The sequence below is a fragment of the Larus michahellis genome, chromosome 16 (assembly GCF_964199755.1).
Source record: "Larus michahellis chromosome 16, bLarMic1.1, whole genome shotgun sequence".
In the NCBI taxonomy this organism is placed as follows: domain Eukaryota; kingdom Metazoa; phylum Chordata; class Aves; order Charadriiformes; family Laridae; genus Larus; species Larus michahellis.
Window position 1 is genome coordinate 1,684,096 of NC_133911.1, and position 19,242 is coordinate 1,703,337.

At 65.2% G+C, this 19,242-nt stretch overlaps 1 protein-coding gene across 2 annotated transcripts in view; it reads left to right on the top strand.

Moving 5' to 3' along the window:
• HSPG2 (heparan sulfate proteoglycan 2) overlaps positions 1-19,242 on the top strand; it is a 65,337-nt gene that overhangs the window by 18,629 nt on the left and 27,466 nt on the right. For both annotated transcript variants that reach the window (XM_074560514.1, XM_074560515.1), the window contains 31 exons: positions 1,433-1,629; positions 1,709-1,856; positions 1,955-2,082; positions 2,184-2,270; positions 2,385-2,443; positions 2,541-2,608; positions 3,565-3,705; positions 5,799-5,975; positions 6,051-6,230; positions 6,313-6,431; positions 6,511-6,622; positions 6,708-6,821; positions 6,907-7,034; positions 7,121-7,207; positions 7,334-7,383; positions 7,497-7,585; positions 7,673-7,813; positions 7,902-8,093; positions 9,494-9,586; positions 9,673-9,753; positions 9,860-10,090; positions 10,227-10,340; positions 10,449-10,576; positions 10,669-10,755; positions 13,567-13,793; positions 13,889-13,999; positions 14,105-14,205; positions 15,143-15,323; positions 17,481-17,540; positions 17,748-17,870; positions 17,958-18,098. In XM_074560514.1, coding sequence (XP_074416615.1) covers positions 1,433-1,629; positions 1,709-1,856; positions 1,955-2,082; positions 2,184-2,270; positions 2,385-2,443; positions 2,541-2,608; positions 3,565-3,705; positions 5,799-5,975; positions 6,051-6,230; positions 6,313-6,431; positions 6,511-6,622; positions 6,708-6,821; positions 6,907-7,034; positions 7,121-7,207; positions 7,334-7,383; positions 7,497-7,585; positions 7,673-7,813; positions 7,902-8,093; positions 9,494-9,586; positions 9,673-9,753; positions 9,860-10,090; positions 10,227-10,340; positions 10,449-10,576; positions 10,669-10,755; positions 13,567-13,793; positions 13,889-13,999; positions 14,105-14,205; positions 15,143-15,323; positions 17,481-17,540; positions 17,748-17,870; positions 17,958-18,098 — 3,895 coding nt within the window. The remainder of the gene's footprint in view (positions 1-1,432; positions 1,630-1,708; positions 1,857-1,954; positions 2,083-2,183; positions 2,271-2,384; positions 2,444-2,540; positions 2,609-3,564; positions 3,706-5,798; positions 5,976-6,050; positions 6,231-6,312; positions 6,432-6,510; positions 6,623-6,707; positions 6,822-6,906; positions 7,035-7,120; positions 7,208-7,333; positions 7,384-7,496; positions 7,586-7,672; positions 7,814-7,901; positions 8,094-9,493; positions 9,587-9,672; positions 9,754-9,859; positions 10,091-10,226; positions 10,341-10,448; positions 10,577-10,668; positions 10,756-13,566; positions 13,794-13,888; positions 14,000-14,104; positions 14,206-15,142; positions 15,324-17,480; positions 17,541-17,747; positions 17,871-17,957; positions 18,099-19,242) is intronic.

Here is a 19,242-nt window from a genome sequence, read left to right on the forward strand (position 1 = left end):
GAAGGGTGATGGTGGTGGAGGTGGAAGGGTGATGGTGGTGGTGGAGGTGGAAGGGTGATGGTGGTGGTGGAGGTGGAAGGGTGATGGTGGTGGTGGTCGGCGGGTGATGGTGGTGGAGGTGGAAGGGTGATGATGGTGGTGGAGGTGGAAGGGTGGTGGTGGTGGTCAAAGGGTGATGGTGGTGCAGGTGGAAGGGTGATGACGGTGGTGGAGGTGGAAGCGTGATGATAGTGGTCAAAGGGTGATGGTGGTGGAGGTGGAAGGGTGATGGCAGTGGTGGTCGAAGGGTGATGGCAGTGGGTGGTTGATGGTGGTGGTGGTGGTGGGAGGGTGAGGGTGGTGATGATGAATGAGTAATGCCAGTGGTGGCGGGGTGGATGATGGCAGTGAGGGGGGTGGTGGTGGTAGAAGGGTGATGGTGGTGGGACGGTGATGGTAATGGGGGTGGAGGCAGGTGGTTGATGGTGGTGGTGGTGGAAGGGTGGTGGTGGTGGTGGTGGAAGGGTGATGCTGGTGGTGGTGGTGGGGTGATGGCAGTGGTGGTGGTGGGGGGGTGATGGCAGTGGTGGTGGGGGGGGGTTGATGGTGGTGGTGGGAGGGTGACGGTGGTGAGTGTGGAGGTGGGTGGTTGATGGTGATGGCGGTAGAAGGGTGATGGTGGTGGGTGGGTGATGGTGGTGGGTGGTTGATGGTGGTGGGACAGTGATGGTAATTGGCGTAGAGGTGGGTGGTTGATGGTGGTGGTGATGGGAGGGTGATGGTGGTGATGACGGATGAGTAATGCCAGTGGGGGCGGGGTGGGTGATGCTGGTGATGGGTGGGTGGGTGGGTGAGGATGGAGGGGGGTGGTTGATGGTGGTGATGGTGGGAGGGTGATGGTGATGGTGGTGGGTGGTTGATGGTGGTGGGATGGTGATGGTAGTGGGGGTGGAGGTGATGCGGTGATGGTGGTGGTGGTTGGGTGATGGTGGTGAGAGTGGAGGTGGGTGGTCGATGGTGGTGGTGGTGGGAGGGTGATGGCAGTGGTGGTGGAGGTAGGGTGATGCTGGTGGTGGTGGGTGGTTGATGGTGGTGGGTGGTTGATGGCAGTGGTGTGGGGGGGTGATGGTGGTGCGTGCTGGTGGTGATGGGTGGGTGATGGCAGTGATGCTGGTGGTGGTTGGTGGCTGATGGGTGATGCTGGTGTTGGTGGGGGGTGGGTGATGCTGCTGGTGAGAGGTGGGTGATGGTGGTGGTGGTGGGGTGATGCCGGTGGTGATGGCTGAGTAATGCCGGTGGTGGCAGGTGGGTGATACCGGCGATGGGTGGGTGATGCTGGTGGTGAAGAGCGGGTGATGCTGGCGGTGGCAGGTGGTTGATGGTGGTGATGGCGGATGGGTGATGCCAATGCTGGCATCGCCCTGGGGTGACACGGGTGTCACCATCCCCGCAGGACCACTGGGAGGACGAGGAGGGTGCCCCGGTGAGCCGGGAGCTGCTGCTGCTGGTGCTGCAGGGGCTGGAGGGTATCTTCATCCGGGCGGTGTACGACGGGCGCATGGCCAGTGTGGGGCTCAGCGACGTGGCCATGGACGTCACCAGCCCCGGTGACACCGGCCTGGGGCCAGCCGGGGATGTCGAGGAATGCAGGTGAGTGCCGGTAACGAGGTCGCGGGGCTCGGTGTCACACCACCGCTGCCCCGCCGCCGTCACACTGCCGTGTCCCCAGGTGCCCTGTGGGCTACGCGGGGCTGTCGTGCCAGCGATGTGCCACCCGCTTCGAGCGGGTGACGAGAGGACCCTACCTGGGGACGTGCTCCGGCTGCGGCTGCCACGGCCACTCCAGCACCTGCGACCCCGTTTTCGGGCACTGCCTGGTAAGGAACGGGGGGTGACAAGGGGATGGGGAGGTGGCTCGGTGTCACCACCCCCCCCGTGCCACGTGTGTCTGTGTCCCCCGTCCCACCCCCCCCAGAACTGCCAGCACAACACGGAGGGTCCCCAGTGCGAGAAGTGCAAACCCGGCTTCTTCGGCGACGCCACCAAGGGCACGGCCACCGCCTGTCACCCTTGTCCCTGTCCCTACACCGAGCCGTCTCGCAGGTGGGTGCCGACCCCAGGGGGAGTCGCCCCCTCCCCTCCCCAGCTGTCGCCGCCCCGGGACGTCACCACCGTGTCCCACCCCCCACCGGCGTCGCCCGCAGGTTTTCGGAGTCGTGCTTTTTGGACACGGACGGCCAAGCCACCTGCGACGCCTGCGCACCCGGTTACGCCGGCCGCCGCTGCGAGAGGTGGGTGGGGGGGGTCCCTATAAACCTCCCCCCTTCCCCACCGCCCCCCCCCGCCCCCCGCCAAAACCCGAGACACCCCCCCCCATCACCTCCCCCCCCCCCCCATCCCCGTAGGTGCGCCCCGGGCTACGAGGGAGACCCCATCCAGCCGGGCGGCAAGTGCGTCCCGATCGGTGAGTGGTGGGTGCTGGTTGTGGGGTGTCCCGTCCGTCCCCCCCCCGCCTCCTTTCACCCATGGGTGCCCCCCACCCTCACCCTCGCTGCCCGCAGGCCAGGAGCTCGTCAAGTGCGACGCCCGCGGGGGCAAGGACGCGGCCGGCGGCACGTGCCACTGCAAGGTGCGGGCCAGGGCGTGGGGAGGGGGGGGCTGGGGGCTGCTGTCCCCCACAGCACCCAGTGCGATCCCCGAGGCACCCAGCGTGACACCCCCCCTGCCCCGTAGCACCCAGTCCCATCCCTGGGGAACCCAGTGGGATCCCCTATGGCTCCCAGTGGGATCTTTGGGGCACCCACTCTGACCCCCCCATAGCACCTATTCTGACCCCCCCCACGGCACCCAGTCCCATCTCGGGGGTACCCAGTCTGACACCACCCCCCCACCCAGCACCCAGTCCAACCCCCCGCTATGGCACCCGGTCTGACCCCCCCCCCAGCACCTATTCCACCCCTGCCCCCAGCACCCATTCCAACCCCCTCCAGCACCCAGTCCAACCCCCCATAGCACCTATTCTGACCCCCCCACGGCACCCAGTCCCATCTCGGGGGTACGCAGTCCGATCCCCCCCAGCACCCATTCCAGCCCCCCCATGGCACCCAGTCTGATCCCTGAGGCACCCACTCTGACCCCCCATAGCACCTCTTCTGACCCCCCCGATAGCACCCAGTCCCACCCCAGGGGTACCCAGTCTGACCCTCCCCCCCACCCCAGCACCCAGTCCAAATTCCCATGGCACCCAGTCTGACCCTCCGTGTCCGTCCCCCCCCCCCATGGCACCCAGTCCTGTCTCAGGGGTACCCAGGCCAACCCCCCCACCCCCGGCACCCATTCCAACCCCCTCCAGCACCCAGTCTGACCCCCCCCATGGCACCCAGTCCAATCCTCCATAGCACCCATCCCACCTCCCCGCTCCAAGGCACCCAGTCCCTCCCCCCAGCCCCATTTCCGCCCCCCAACGCCCCCCCTCCCCACCCCGGCACCCCCTTTCCCACTCTCCCAGCACCCAGCTGTGCCCACCCTTCCCCCCCCGGGCACCCCCACCCACGGCACCCCCCCTTCCCCCGTCCCCCTCCGCAGCCCAACGTGCGGGGGCGGCTGTGCGACGCCTGCGCCGCCGGCACCTTCCACCTGAGCGCGGCCAACCCCGAGGGCTGCCTGCAGTGCTTCTGCATGGGCGTCTCGCGGCACTGCGCCAGCTCCGCCTGGAGCCGACACCAGGTACCCGCGCCGCGGCGGGCCGCGTCACGCCCCGTCATGCCACGCTACGCCGTTATGTGCCGCGTTGTGGCGTGCCGCCCCGTGGGGTGCCGCATTAGTGCTGTGTTGTGCCAGGCCATGCCACGGCGGGCCGTGCCGTCCCGTGTGCTATGTCATGTCAAGCCACGCCGTGTCGTGCCGTGCCGTGTTATTCCGTGCCGTGCCTCGCTGTGCCGCGCCATACTATGGTACGGCGTGCTGTGGCGTGCCGTGCCATGTCGTTATAGGCCACACGTTATTCCATGCCGTGCCTTGCCATGTCATGCCATGCTATACTGTTACATGCCACGTTATGGCATACCGTGCCACGTAGTGCTATGTTGTGCCGTGCCATGCTGTGCTGTGCCATGTAATACCATGCCATGTGGTGCCGTGCCGTGCCACGCCATTATATGCCATGTTACGGCGTGCCATACATGTTGCGCCATGCCACGTTGTGCCAGGTAGTGCTATGTTGTGCTATGCCACGGCACGACGTGCTACGTTGTGCCGTGCCATGCCATGATATGCCATGTTGTGCCATGTCTTACCATGTCTTGCCGTGCCATGTTGTGCCATGCCGTGTTGTGCCATGTCGTGCCATGTCGTGCCATGTCTTGCCAAGCTGTGTTGTGCCATGCCGTGTTGTGCCATGTCGTGCCATGTCTTGCCATGCTGTGTTGTGCCATGCCGTGTTGTGCCATGTCGTGCCATGTCTTGCCATGCTGTGTTGTGCCATGCTGTGCCATGTTGTGCCATGCTATGCAATGTTGTGCCATGTCTTGCCATGTCTTGCCATGCTGTGCCATGCTGTGCTATGCCATGCCATTACATGCCACGTTATGCCATGCTGTGCCATGTTGTGCCATGCTATGAAATGCTGTGCCGTGTCTTGCCATGCTGTGCCACGTAGTGCTATCCGTGACGTGCCGTGTCATGCCATGCTGTGCCATGCAGTGCCTTGTGATGCCATGTACCATCATGCCGTGCCATGCCATGCCGTGCTGCAACATGCCACACCATGTAGTGCCATGCCGTGCCATGCCGTCCCATACTATGTGATGTCACGCCGCACCATGCCATAGTATTCCATGTTATTCCGTGCTGTGCCTTGCTGTGCCGTGCCATTCTGTGGCATGCCATACCATGTTGTGCCATGCCATGCCATTACGTGCTATGGTACAGCATGCCGTGCCGTGTGGTGCCATGCAGTGCTATGTTGTGTCATGCCATACCATGCTGTGCCATGTAATGTTGTGCCATGCCATGATATGCCGTGTTAGGGCACGCCGTGCCATTTTGTGCCATGCCATGTTGTGCCAGGTAGTGCTATGTTGTGCTGTGCCATGCCATGCCATGCCATGCCATGCTGTGCCATGTTGTGCCATGCTGCGCCATCTTGTGCCATGCCATGGAATGTTGTGTCGCGTCTTGCCACGCTGTCCCGTGCCACGCTGTGCCATGTAGTGCTGTTGTGCTGTGCCATGCCATGCCATGCTGTGCCATGTAGTGCCTTGTGAGGCCATGTAGCGTCATGCCGTGCCACGTTGTGCCGTGCTGTGCCATGCCATACCATGTCGTGCCATGCCGTCCCATACTGTGTGATGTCAAGCCATGCCATGCCATTATATGCCACGTTATTCCATGCTGTGCCTTGCCGTGCCGTGCCACACTATGGCATGTCGTGCCACATTGTGCCATGCTATGGTGTGCCGTGCCATGTTGTGCCATGCCATGCCATGATATGCCATGTTATGGCATGCCGTGCCGTGTTGTGCCACGTAGTGCTATGTTGTATTGTGCCATGCCATGCTGTGCCGTGTAATGCCGTGCCACGTCATGCTGTGCCATGCCGTGCCATGCCATGTTGTGCCCTGCTATGCAATGTTGTGCCGTGTCTTGCCATGTCGTGCCACGTTGTGCCACGCCACGTTGTGCCATGCCATGTTGTGCCGTGCCATGCCATGTAGTGCCATGTTATGCCATGCCATGCCTTGCCGTGCCATGCTGTGCGGTGTTGTGCCGTGCCGTGCCTTGCCCACCACCAAGCCCCTTCCTTCCCGCTCCCCTTCCAGGTCCTCCTGACGGCCGAGGAGACGCCGCCGCTGAGTCTGGCCAACCTGGCCGGCACGCAGACGGTGGGCGACGGCGCCCGCTTCGCCTCCCCGCGGGAGCTGCTCTTCGCCGCCTTCCAGCCGCTGCCCCCCGACGTCTACTACTGGGTGCTGCCTGCGCCCTTCGCCGGGGACAAGGTGCCAGCGCCGGGGACGGCTGGGGGACAAAGGTGGAAGTCCCCGAGCTGAGCCTCACCGTGTCCCGCCCCGCAGGTGACATCGTACGGCGGTGAGCTGCGGTACACGGTGACACACCGGGCACCGGCGGGCGCCCAAGCATTGCTGCGCCAGCCCGACGTCCTGCTGCAGGGCAACGGCATCCTCCTGGAGCACTTCTCCGATGCCACCTTCCCCTCCGGCGTCCCCACCACCGTCACCGTGCCCTTCCGCGAGGTGAGGACGGGCGGGTACCTTCCCCCCGCCGATGCCAGCGCTGGTCGGGGACATGGCGGTCACCCCCCGCTTGTGCCCGCAGCGCGCCTGGCGCCGGGCGGATGGGCGCGATGCCACCCGCGAGCATCTCCTGATGGCTTTGGCCGACATCGACCTCTTCATGATCCGGGCGTCCTACTCGGATCAACCAGAGGAGACCAGGTACGGGGGACCCGGGGAGAGGCGTTGGGGACATGGGGACACGGGCAGGGCGGTGGGGACATCCCCTCTCGCCCCGCAGACTGGCCGATGTCAGCCTGGACGTGGCGGTGCCACACGCCACCGGCCGCCCGCCGGCACTGGAGGTGGAGGACTGTACCTGCCCCGCCGGCTACCGCGGTGCCTCCTGCCAGGTGAGACCCTCGCTGTCCCCTCACCCCAGCCCTGGGGACACCGAGCGGTGGCCCACCCTGTTTGTCCCCGTGTCCCCCTCCATAGGACTGTGACACTGGCTACACCCGTAGCACCACCGGGCTCTACCTGGGCACCTGCGAGCCATGCCAGTGTCACGGCCACGCCAGCGAGTGCCACCCCGAGACCGGCGTCTGCCAGGTGAGCTGGTGACAGTGGGGACACCTCGGGGACCCCCCCCCCCCACCACGGCGGTGCCACCATCGTCATCCCCCCTCCTTTGCAGGGCTGCCGGGATCACACGGAGGGTGACCAATGTGACAAGTGCCAACCTGGCTACTACGGTGATGCCACCCGGGGCACCCCGGCTGACTGCCAGCCCTGTCCCTGCCACGGACCCCACGGTGACACCCAGTAGGTGCTCCCCCCCCGCCTCAGGCTTCTGCCACGTCCCTGGGGACACCAACGGGGGCTCACCCGTCCCCTTGTCCCCTCCGCAGGGTGACCAAGAGCTGCTTCGAGGACACGGACGGGCAGCCCACCTGCAGCGCCTGCGCCCCGGGACACAGCGGCCGCCTCTGCGAGAGGTGCCAGGGGGCTGTGGGGTGGGCGAGTGGCGTTTTTTGGGGTGCAACCCCCCACCACCCTCCCCCCTCATTGACCTTTTTTTGCTGTGTCGTCCCCCCCCCCCCCCCACCCGCCCCCAACTTTAGGTGCTCGCCCGGGTACGTGGGGGACCCGCTGCGGGGAGAGCCATGCCGAGGTGAGCGCCGCGGGGAGGGGACGGGGCGGTGTCCCCTGTGGTGGCACTGGCGGGGGGGTGGGGTGGGGGGTGTCCTGCCTAACAGCTGTTTCGTCGCCCCCCCCGTCCCGCAGAGCCGGGCGTCCCCGGCGGGCAGTGCCAGTGTGACCCGCGCGGCAGCGTCGGCGAGGGCTGCGGCGCCGACGGGCAGTGCCGCTGCAAGGTGAGCCCTGTCCCCCCCACCCCACCGAGCCTGGAGGGGGTGACGGGGTGACAGGGCGACGTCACCCACCCCTCCGTCACCTTCCAGTCCAACGTGGAGGGTCCCAGCTGTGCCACCTGCCGTCCCCACCATTTCCACCTGAGCGCCGGCGAGCCGGCCGGCTGCCTGCCCTGCTTCTGCATGGGCATCGTCCAGCACTGCGCCAGCACCGCCTACGCCCGCGGCACCGTGAGTGTCGTGTGTGTCCCCCCCCCCACCCCTCCACCGCTGTCCCCGGTTGTCCCCAAGCCTGCTAACCCATCTCCCCATGCCGTAGGTCCGGACGCCCTTCGCTCCCGGTAATCCCCAGGGATTCGCCCTGGTCAACCGGCAACGCAGCACCCGGGTGGGCGCCGGCTTCAGGCTGGAGCCGGGCACCCCCCAACCCCGCTTGACCTACGACCGATTCGGGGAGCTGCCCCCCGACTCCTACTACTGGCAGCTGCCGCCCCCCTACCAGGGGGACAAGGTAAGGGGGTGCTCCCCCCACCCCCATGGGGCACCCATGGGTGCTCGCCCCACGGCTCTGTCAGAGGGGGAGGTGGGCGCAGCCTCACCCATCTCCCGCCTCTTTCCTTTTTCCTCTTTCCTTTTTTTTCCTTCTCCCATCCCAACTCCATCCTCTTCCCCATCCCCATCCCCTTCCTTCTCCCTTCCCCATCCCCATCCCCTTCCTTCTCCCTTCCCCATCCCAATCCCTATCCCATCTATCCCATCCCCATCCTCTTCCCTTTCACTTGCCCTATCCCGTCCCTTCCCCGTTCCCCGTCTCTGTCCCCATCTCTCTCCCACCCCCATCCCCTTCCCCATCCCAATCCCTGTCCCATCCCCATCCTCTTCCTTTGTTTTCCCTGTCCCCTTCCCCATCCCATCTTCATCCCCTTTTGCATCCCATTGCCATCCCAATCCTGTCCCCATCCCCATTCCACATCCATCCCATCCTCATCCCATCACATCCGCATCCTGTTCCCATCCCATCCCATCCTCTTCTTCCCTTTCCCTGTCTGCATCCGCATCCCATCCCCATCCCTGTCCCTGTCCACATACCCATTCCATACCCATTCCTATTCCGTACCCATCTCCATTCTGTACCCATTTCCATCCCCATCCCCTCCCAATCCCCATCCCCTCCCAATCCGCTTCCCCATCCCATCCCAATCTCCATTGCACCGCATCCCCATCCCATCCCCTCCCAATCCCCTCCCCATCCCATCCCCATCCCAAACCCCATCCCATCCCTCCCCATCCCCTCCCCATCCCCTCCCCGTCCCATCCCCTTCCACATCCCCTCCCCATCCCCATTCCCATCCCACCCATCCCCATCCCAATCCCCATCCCCTTCCCCTCCCCACCCCATCCCATCCCCTCCCCATCCCCATCCCATCCCCATCCCAATCCCCATGCCCATCCCAATCCCCTCCCAATCCCCTCCCCATCCCACCCCATCCCATCCCCTCCCAATCCCCTCCCCATCCCAATTCCCATCCCATCCCCATACCACTCATCCCCATCCCCATCCCACCTCATCCTATTCCCATCCCTCCCCATCCCACCCCATCCCCATCCCCATCCCATCCCCTCCCAATCCCCTCCCCATCCCAATTCCCATCCCATCCCCATACCACTCATCCCCATCCCCATCCCACCTCATCCTATTCCCATCCCTCCCCATCCCAATTCCCATCCCTCCCCATCCCATCCCCTCCCCATCCCACCCCATCCCCATCCCATCCCCTCCCAATCCCCTCCCCATCCCAATTCCCATCCCATCCCATCCCACCCCATCCCCATCCCACTCATCCCCATCCCACCCCATCCTATTCCCATCCCCTTCTCCATCCCACCCCCCCGCCCCCTCTCCCCGGGCAGGTGGGCTCCTACGGCGGGCGCCTCCGCTACACCCTGACCTACACCCCGGGGGGGCAGGGAGCCCCCCTGCCCGATGCCGACATCCAGATCACGGTACGGCGGGGACAGAGGGGTGGCGGGAAGCGGGGGGACGACACAGGGTGGCACTGGGACCCCCCCTGACCACCCCGTATCCCCAGGGCAACGACATCACGCTGGTGGCATACCAGCCCGACCTGTCCCCGCGCACCCCCCAGGCCTTCGAGATCATTTTTCGGGAGGTAGGAGGGGGTGGGTGGCTTTTGTCCCCGATGTCCCTTGTCCCCGCGATGTCCCAAGCCGGTATGCGTCCCCTTGACACCCCCCCCACCCCCACCCCATCCACAGCAATACTGGCAGCGGCCGGACGGACAACCGGCGACGCGGGAGCATCTCCTGATGGCTTTGGCCGACCTGGATGAGATCCTCATCCGCGCCACCTACTCCACCAGCACGGCCGCGTCCGGCATCGCCGATGTCACCATGGATACGGCCGTGCCCCCCCAGCCCGGCCTCCCCCCGGCCCCCGAGGTGGAGGAATGCCGCTGCCCCCCCGGGTACCACGGGCTGTCCTGCCAGGTGAGCCCCCGGCATCATCCCTCCCTGCCCTTCCCAGGGATATTTGGGGATGGAAGTGGCGGGGGGGGGAGCGGCGGGGGGGGTGTGTGTCACAACACCGAACCCCCCCCGCTCTGGATTATTCTCCCGCTGGCAGGATTGTGCCCCCGGTTACACCCGCACCGGGGGGGGCCTGTACCTGGGGCACTGCGAGCTCTGCGAGTGCAACGGGCATTCGGAGAGCTGCCACCCCGAGAGCGGCGTCTGCTCCGTGAGTCTTTATATTCAGCAGGGTTTTTTTTTTTTTTTGGGGGGGGGGGATGGGGGTCTCATCCCAACCGTACACCCCCAAATATTTCTTCTCCCCCCGCCCCCGCAGGGCTGCTTGCACAACACGGCGGGGGATTTCTGTGACCAATGTGCCCCCGGTTTCTATGGGGACGCCACCGCCGGGACCCCCGAAGACTGCCAGCCCTGCGCCTGTCCCCTCCCGTACCCCGAAAACCAGTGAGTGCCGAGGTTGGGGGGGTGGGGGGGTTGGAAGGGGGTGATGTGCCGGGGAGGGGGACACGCCCCCCCACTTCGCTCTGTCCCTGCAGGTTCTCCAGGACCTGCGAGAGTTTGGGAGGTGGCGGGTACCGCTGCACCGCCTGCGAGCCGGGCTACGCCGGGCAGTACTGCGAGCGGTGAGGGCTGCGGCGGGGCAGCCGGCACCCCCGAGTACCCACCCCCCATATACCCACCCCTATATACCCACCCTGATATACCCACCTCCCATATACCCACCCCTATATACCCACCGCAACGGGCTCACCCCCATTCACCCACCCTGATGTACCCACCTTGATGGGCTCACCCCGATATACCCGCCCCGATATACCCGCCCCCATATACCCACCCCCATAGACCTGCCCCGATACACCCACCCCCATATACCTGCCCCTGTGTGCTCACCCCCATATACCCACCCCCATACACCCGCCCCCGTGTGCCCACCCTGACGTGCTCACCCCAATATACCCACCCCAACATGCTCACCCCCATATACCCACCCCAACGTACCCGCCCCGATGTGCTCACCCTGACGTGCTGACCTCCATATACCCACCTCGATATACCCACCCCCATATACCCATCGCAAAGTGCTCACCCCGATATACCCACCCCAACATACCCGCCCCCATGTGCTCACCCTGATGTGCTCACCCGATATACCCACCCCAACGTGCTCACCCCGATATACCCACCCTGATGTACCCACCCCCATATACCCGCCCCCATGTGCTCACCCCCATGTGCTCACCCCAATATACCCACCCCCGTGTGCTCACCCCCCGATACCCATCCCCCCTATACCCACCCCTATGTACCTGCCCCGATGTGCTCACCCCCATATACCCACCCCCAAGTACCCACCCCAACGTGCTCACCCCGAAATACTCACCCCCATATACCCACCCCCATATACCCACCCCCGCGGGCTCACCCTGACGTGTTCATCCCACTATACCCACCCCGATGTGCTCGCCCCCCTATACCCACCCCCCCTATACCCGCCCCGATGCACTCACCCTGACGTGCTCACCCCGCTATACCCATCCCAAAACTCTTGCCCCCATATACCCGCCCCCATGTGCTCACCCCGATATACCCACCCCCGTGTGCTCACCCCCCTATACGCACCCCAACGTACCCGCCCCGATGTGCTCACCCCCATATACCCACCCCCATGTACCCACCCCAACATGCTCACCCTGATATACTCACCCCCATATACCCAACCCCAACATACCCGCCCCCGTGTGCTCACCCCCATATACCCACCCCCCATATACCCGCCCCTGCGGGCTCACCCCGACGTGTTCATCCCGCTCTACCCACCCCGATGTCCTCACTCCCCTATACCTACCCCGCTATACCCACCCCAATGTGCTCGCCCCCCTATACCCACCCCCCCTATACCCGCCCCGATGCGCTCACCCTGACGTGCTCACCCCGCCATACCCATCCCAAAGCACTCACCCCTCTATACCCACCCCCCCTCCATATACCCACCCCGCCGTTCTCACCCGTATAACCCCCACCCTGGTCTAGTCACCCTGATGTTCTCACCCCGATACACCCACCTCGATATACTCGCCCCGGTGTTCTCACCCCGACACACCTTCCCTGATGGGCTCGCCCCGATATACCCACCCCGACGTGCTCACCCCGACATACTCACCCCAATATACCCACCCCGACGTGCTCACCCCAATATTCTCACCCCAATATACCCACCCCGATATACTCACCCCGACGTGCTCACCCCAATATACTCACCCTGACGTGCTCACCCCGACGTACTCACCCCCATATGCCCACCCCGACGTGCTCACCCCGATATACTCACCCCCATATACCCACCCCGATATGCTCACCCCGACATGTTCACCCCAATATTCCCACCCCGATATTCTCACCCCAATATTCTCACCCCGATATACCCACCCCGACGTACTCACCCCGATATACCCACCCCGATATACACAACCTGATGTGCTCACCCCGATATACCCACCTCGATATTCTCACCCCGATATACGTACCCCGATGTACTCACCCCAATATACCCACCCCGATATACTCACCCCGACGCACCCACCCTGATATTCTCACCCCGATATACTCACCCCGACGTGCCCACCCTGATATACCCACCCCGATATTCTCACCCCGATATACCCATCCCGACGTGTTCACCCCGATATACTCACCCCAATATACCCACCCCGATATATGCAATCCGATGTGCTCACCCCGATATACCCACCCTGATATACCCACCTTGATATACCCACCTCGATATTCTCACTCCCATATACGTACCCCGATGTACTCACCCCAATATACCCACCCCGACGTGTTCACCCCAATATACCCACCCCGATATACGCAACCCGATGTGCTCACCCCGATATACCCACCCCGATATTCTCACCCCGATATACCCACCTTGATATACTCACCCCGATATACCCACCCCGACGTGCTCACCCCGATATACCCACCCCGATATTCTCACCCCGATATATTCCCCCCCAGGGGTTCACCCCGCTATCTCCACCCCAATTTATGCACCCCACTGGGCTCCCCCCCCCCCATATCCGCACCCCAGAAATGCTCACCCCGCCGTACCCACCCCGCTACCCTCACCCTGATATACCCACCCTGATGGCTCACCCCAAAATATGCACCCCGCTATCCCCCCCCCCCGCCCCGCTCTGTGCACCCCGATATTCTCACCCCGCTCTCCCCCCCCAATATACCCACCCTGCCGGCTCACCCCCCCCAATATGCACCCCGATACGCTCACCCCGCTACACCCACCCCAATTTATGCACCCCAATGCACTCCCCCCCGCAATCTGCACCCCACTCTCCCCCCCCCACTCTCCCCCAGCCCCATATACCCACCCCAATACGTAGTCCCCCCTTTTTTATCACCCCCCCCTGCAGCTGCGCCCCCGGCTACGCAGGCGACCCCACGGTGCGGGGGCAGGCGTGCGTCCCCGCGGGCCCCCCGGTGCCGCTGGCCGTCCGCGTCCACCCGCCGCGCACCACGGTGGCCCAGGGCAGCGCCGTCACCCTGCGGTGCCAGGCCAGCGGCGACCCCCCCTTCTACTACCACTGGGCGCGAGAAGACGGGCGACCCCTCCCCGAGGGCGCCCAGAGCCGGCGACAAGGTATTGGGTGGCTCGGGGAGGGGACCGGGGTGTCCCCAAGGTGTGTGTTGGGGGGGGGGGGGGCGTGGGGTGTCACCCTCCTGTCCCCTCCCCAGGCGAGGAGCTGCACTTCGCCAGCATCCAGCCCTCCGAAGCCGGCGTCTACGTCTGCTCCTGCCGCAACCTTCGGCACAGCAACGCCAGCCGCGCCGAGGTCATCGTCACCGGTGGGTCGTTGTCACCGAGGTGGGGAGGGGGACACACACACGTACACGTGCGCGTGGGGACGGAGGGGAGGAGCGGGGCTCAGCTCTCCCCCTCTCTGGGCGCAGAGACCCCCGGCAAACCCATCACCGTCACCGTGGAGGAGAAGCGGGTGCAGCGGGTGAAGCCCGGGGCTGACGTCACCTTCGTCTGCACCGCCAAGAGCAAGGTGAGGGGGGGGGACACGGCACGGTGGGGGGCATGCGGGCACCCCTGGGTGCCCGGGGGGACATCCAGGGCACACAGACACCCTTGGGTGCCCACAGGGACATGCAGGGTGCACAGAGACAGCCCTGGGTGCCCATGGGGCCATGCAGGGCACGAGGACATTCTTGGGGGCCCGTAGGGACAGGCAGGGCATGGGGACACCCCTGGGTGGCCATGGGGCCATGCAGGGCTTGGGGACATCCTTGGGGGCCCATGGGGACATGCAGGGTGCACGGGGACACCCCTGGATGGCAATAGGGACATGCTTGGCACGAGGGCACCCCTGGGTGCCCATGGGGACACGCAGGGCACATGGGCTGCCATGGGGACATGCAGGGCATGGGGACACCCCTGGGTGCCCATGGGGACATGGAGGGCACGAGGACATCTTTGGGGGCCCATAGGGACATGCAGGGTGCACGGGGACACCCCTGGGTGCCCACCTGGTCCCACAGAGCAGAGGGACACCCCTGGATGGCAATAGGGACATGCAGGGCACACGGACACCCCTGGGTGGCCATGGGGACGTGCAGGGCATGGGGACACCCCTGGGTGGCCACGGGGACATGCAGGGCATGGGGACATCCTTGGGGGCCCATGGGGCCATGCAGGGCACATGGGTGGCCATAGGGACATGCAGGGCACGAGGACATTCTTGGGGGCCCATAGGGACATGCAGGGCATGGGGACACCCCTGGGTGCCCATCCAGCCCATATGTCCCCCCCCACCCCACCCCTGGGTGCCCACGTCCCTCTCCGGGACACAGGGACCCCCCCTGGGTGCCCCACCTCTCGCCGGTGGGTGCCCACACAGACGTGCAGCGCACCCCCCCCCTCCTCCCCCCACTCCGGGTGCCCATCCCCGTGGCCTCAGGCCTCCCCCTCTCTCTCCCCGCCAGTCGCCCGCCTACACCCTGGTGTGGACGCGGCAGAACCACGGCACGCTGCCCGCCGGCGCCGTGGACTTCAACGGCATCCTCACCCTGCGCAGCGTGCGGCCCGAGGACGCCGGCGTCTACGTCTGCACCGGCTCCAACATGTTGGACATGGACGAGGGCACGGCCACGCTCTACGTGCAGGGTGAGCCGGCGGGCGCCGGGGGTTGGTGGCGGGGGGGGGCCCGTACACCAGGGGGACGGGCAGGTTCGGCGCCCAGACGCTGGGGTGATGGGCACATTGGGCGCCCAGGCGCCAGGGGGACGGGCGTGCTCGGTGCTCGGACTGCGAGGTGATGGGCACGCTCGCCACCCGGATGCTGGGGTGATGGGCGCACTCCGTGCCCAGACACCAGGGCGATGGGCACGTTCGGTGCCCAGATGGTGGGGTGGCCACCTAGACACCAGTGTGATGGGCACATTGGGTGCCCAGGCGCCAGGGGGATGGGTGTGCTCAGTGGTCAGACTGGGAGGTGATGGGCACACTTGCCACCCAGATGGTGGGGTGGTGGGCACCCAGCCACCAGGGTCATGGGCACATTCGGTGCCCAGACGCCAGGGGGATGGGCGTGCTTCATGCTCGGACTGCGAGGTGATGGCACACTTGCCACCCAGATGCTGGGGTGATGGGGGTGCTCGGTGCCCACATGCCAGGGAGATGGGCACACTCGCAGCCCAGATGGTGGGGTGGTGGGCACCCAGCCACCAGGGTGATGGGCACACTTGGTGCCCAGGCGCCAGGGTGATGGGTGTGCTCGGTGCTCAGACTGGGAGGTGATGGGCACGCCCGCCACCCAGATGCTGGGGTGATGTGGGTGCTCGGTGCCCAGACACCAGTGTGATGGGCACATTTGGTGCCCAGGCGCCAGGGTGATGGGTGTGCTTTGAGCTCAGACTGGGAGGTGACGGGCATGCTCGCCACCCGGATGCTGGGGTGATGGGCATGCTCGGTGCCCAGACACCAGTGTGATGGGCACATATGGTGCCCAGACGCCAGGGTGATGGGCGTGCTCAGTGCACGAACTGCGAGGTGATGGGCACGCTTACCACCCAGATGCTGGGGTGATGGGGGTGCTCGGTGTCCGGACACCAGGGCGATGGGCACACTCGCTGCCCAGATGGTGGGGTGGTGGGCACCCAGCCACCAGGGTGATGGGCACATTCGATGCCCAGATGCCAGGGTGATGGGTGTGCTTCGTGCTCGGACTGCGAGGTGATGGGCACGCTCGCTACCCGGATGCTGGGGTGATGGGCGCACTCCGTGCCCAGACACCAGGGCGATGGGCACGTTCGGTGCCCAGATGGTGGGGTGGCCACCTAGGCACCAGGGTGATGGGCACATTGGACGCCCAGGCGCCAGGGTGATGGGTGTGCTTTGAGCTCAGACTGGGAGGTGACGGGCACGCTCGCCACCCGGATGCTGGGGTGATGGGCATGCTCGGTGCCCAGACACCAGTGTGATGGGCACATTTGGTGCCCAGATGCCAGGGGGATGGGCGTGCTCAGTGCACGGACTGGGAGGTGATGGGCACGCTCGCCACCCAGATGCTGGGGTGATGGGGGTGCTCGGTGCCCAGACGCCAGGGCGATGGGCACACTCGCCGCCCAGATGATGGGGTGGTGGGCACCCAGCCACCAGGGTGATGGGCACATTGGGTGCCCAGGCGCCAGGGTGATGGGTGTGCTCGGTGCTCAGACTCCAAGATGATGGGCACGCTCACCGCCTGGCTGCTGGGGAGACGGGTGTGCTCAGTGCCCAGACGCCGGGGTGATGGGCACACTTGTCACCCAGATGCCAGGGTGGGGGGTACCCAGACACCAGGGTGATGGGCAGGTTCAGTGCCCAGATGCCGGGGTGAGGGGTGTGCTTGGTGCTCAGACTCCGAGGTGATGGACACAGGCACCACCCAGATGCCAGGGAGATGGGCACGCTCGGTGCCCAGACGCCAGGGAGATGGGCAGGTTTGCCACCCAGGCGCCAGGGCGACAGGCGTGCTTGCCACCGAGCGCTGGGCTGATGGGGGTGGTGGGTGCCCAAGACACCAGGGTGATGGGCACACGGGCTGCCCAGATGCCGGGGCGATGGGCACGCTTGCCTCCCAGATGCTGGGGTGGTGGGTGCCCAGACGCCGGGGTGATGGGCACATTCAGCGCCCAGATGCCAGGGAGAGGCTCTCACTGGGTGCCCAGACTCCGGGGTGATGGGCACGTTCAGCGCCCAGATGCCAGGGAGAGGCTCTCACTTGGTGCCCTGACGCCGGGGTGATGGGCACGCTCTCCTGAGACCCGCGCCCTCTTGCAGCCCCCTCGAAGACTCAGATGTTTTATGGACCCGTTGAGTTTATGGAGGGGCACAGACCGGGTAAGTCACCCCTGGGGGAGTCTGGGGGGGGGTCCACGTACTCCCCCCCCACCACCCGCTGCATGCCGGGGCTCCACCGCGCACCCCACCACCGTCTGCGCCACACCGCGCCCCCGCTTCCCACCGCCTGGGGCCAGCACCACGGGGGGGGGGGGGGGGGGGGGCCGGCGAGGCCTGAGCCCCCCCCCTCCCCGGGTGTCACCGCAGCGGGCACCGCCGCCGCCCCCACTGCCGCCGTGGAGCCGGCACAGCTGAGCGTGGCACCGGGGCAGCCGGCCGAGTTCCGCTGCGTGGTCACCGGCAGCCCCCCGCCCACCCTCGAGTGGCTCGGTAGGTGCCCCCCAAGGATGGAGGGGAAACCGGCACCGGGCTTGGGGACGAGGTGACCGGGGGTGACACCGGGCCGTGTCCCCGCAGGTGCGCTGCCGCCGCGGGCGGTGGTCCAGGGCGGGACGTTGCGTTTCGGCGCTGTCGAGCCCTCCGACGAGGGGCACTACGCCTGTCGGGCACGCAGCAGCGCCGGGCAGCACACGGCGCGGGCCTTCCTCCACGTGCAAGGTGAGCATCGTCCCCATCGTCACCGTTGTCCATCCCCATCATCCCCCTCCCCATTGTCCCACCATTTCCATCATCCGCCATCATCTCGCATCATCCCTGTCACCCCTGTTGTCCCCATCGTCCCCATCCCCATCGTCCCTATCCCCATCGTCCCATCATCCCTCTCATCCTCATCATCTGAATCATCCATGTCACCCCCATTGTCCCCACCACCATCATCTGCGTCACCCCCATTGCTCCCATCATCCTTGTTACCCCTGTTGTCCCCATCATCTGCATCATCCCTGTCACCCCCCATCATCCCCATCGTCCATCTCCATCATCCCGTTGTCCCCGTCATCCTCATCGTCTGCGTCATCCCTGTCATCCCCATCATCCCTGTCACCATCATCCCTGTCATCTCCCATCATCTGTCCCCCTCATCCTCATCATCCCCCATCATCCCTGTCACCCCCACCATTCCCATCAACCCTGTTTTCCTCATTGTCCCCGTCATCCCTGTCACCACCATCATCTCTGTCACGCTCCATCGTCCCCATCACCCTCATTGTCACCATCATCCCTGTCCCCCACTGTCTCCATCATCCCCTTCATCCCCCATTGTCCATCCCCATTATCCCATTGTCCCCCTCATTCTCATTGTCCCCTTCCTCCCTGTCACCCACTCATTCCCACTGTCCCCATTGTCCCCATCACCCACGTTGTCCCTGTCATTCCCCATCGTACCCATCATCCCTGTCACCCCCATTGTCTCCATCATCCCCTTCATCTCCCGTCGTCCCTGTCATTGCCATCATCCCTGTCACCCCCATCTTGCCCACCGTCCCCATCATCTCTGTCACCCCTGTCTGTCACCCCCATCGTCCCCATCACCCCCACTGTCTCCATCATCCCCTTCATCCACCATCATCCATCCCCATCATCCTCGTTGTCCCCATCATCTCTATCACCCCCATCATCCCCACTGTCCCCATCATCCCCATTGTCCCCATCATCCCTATCACCCCCATTGTCCCCATCACCCCCATTGTCCGTATCATCCCCATCATTGCCATCATCCCTGTCACCTCCATCTTCCCCACTGTCCCCATCGTCCCCATCATCTGTCACCCCCACTGTCTCCATCATCCCCATCATCCATCCC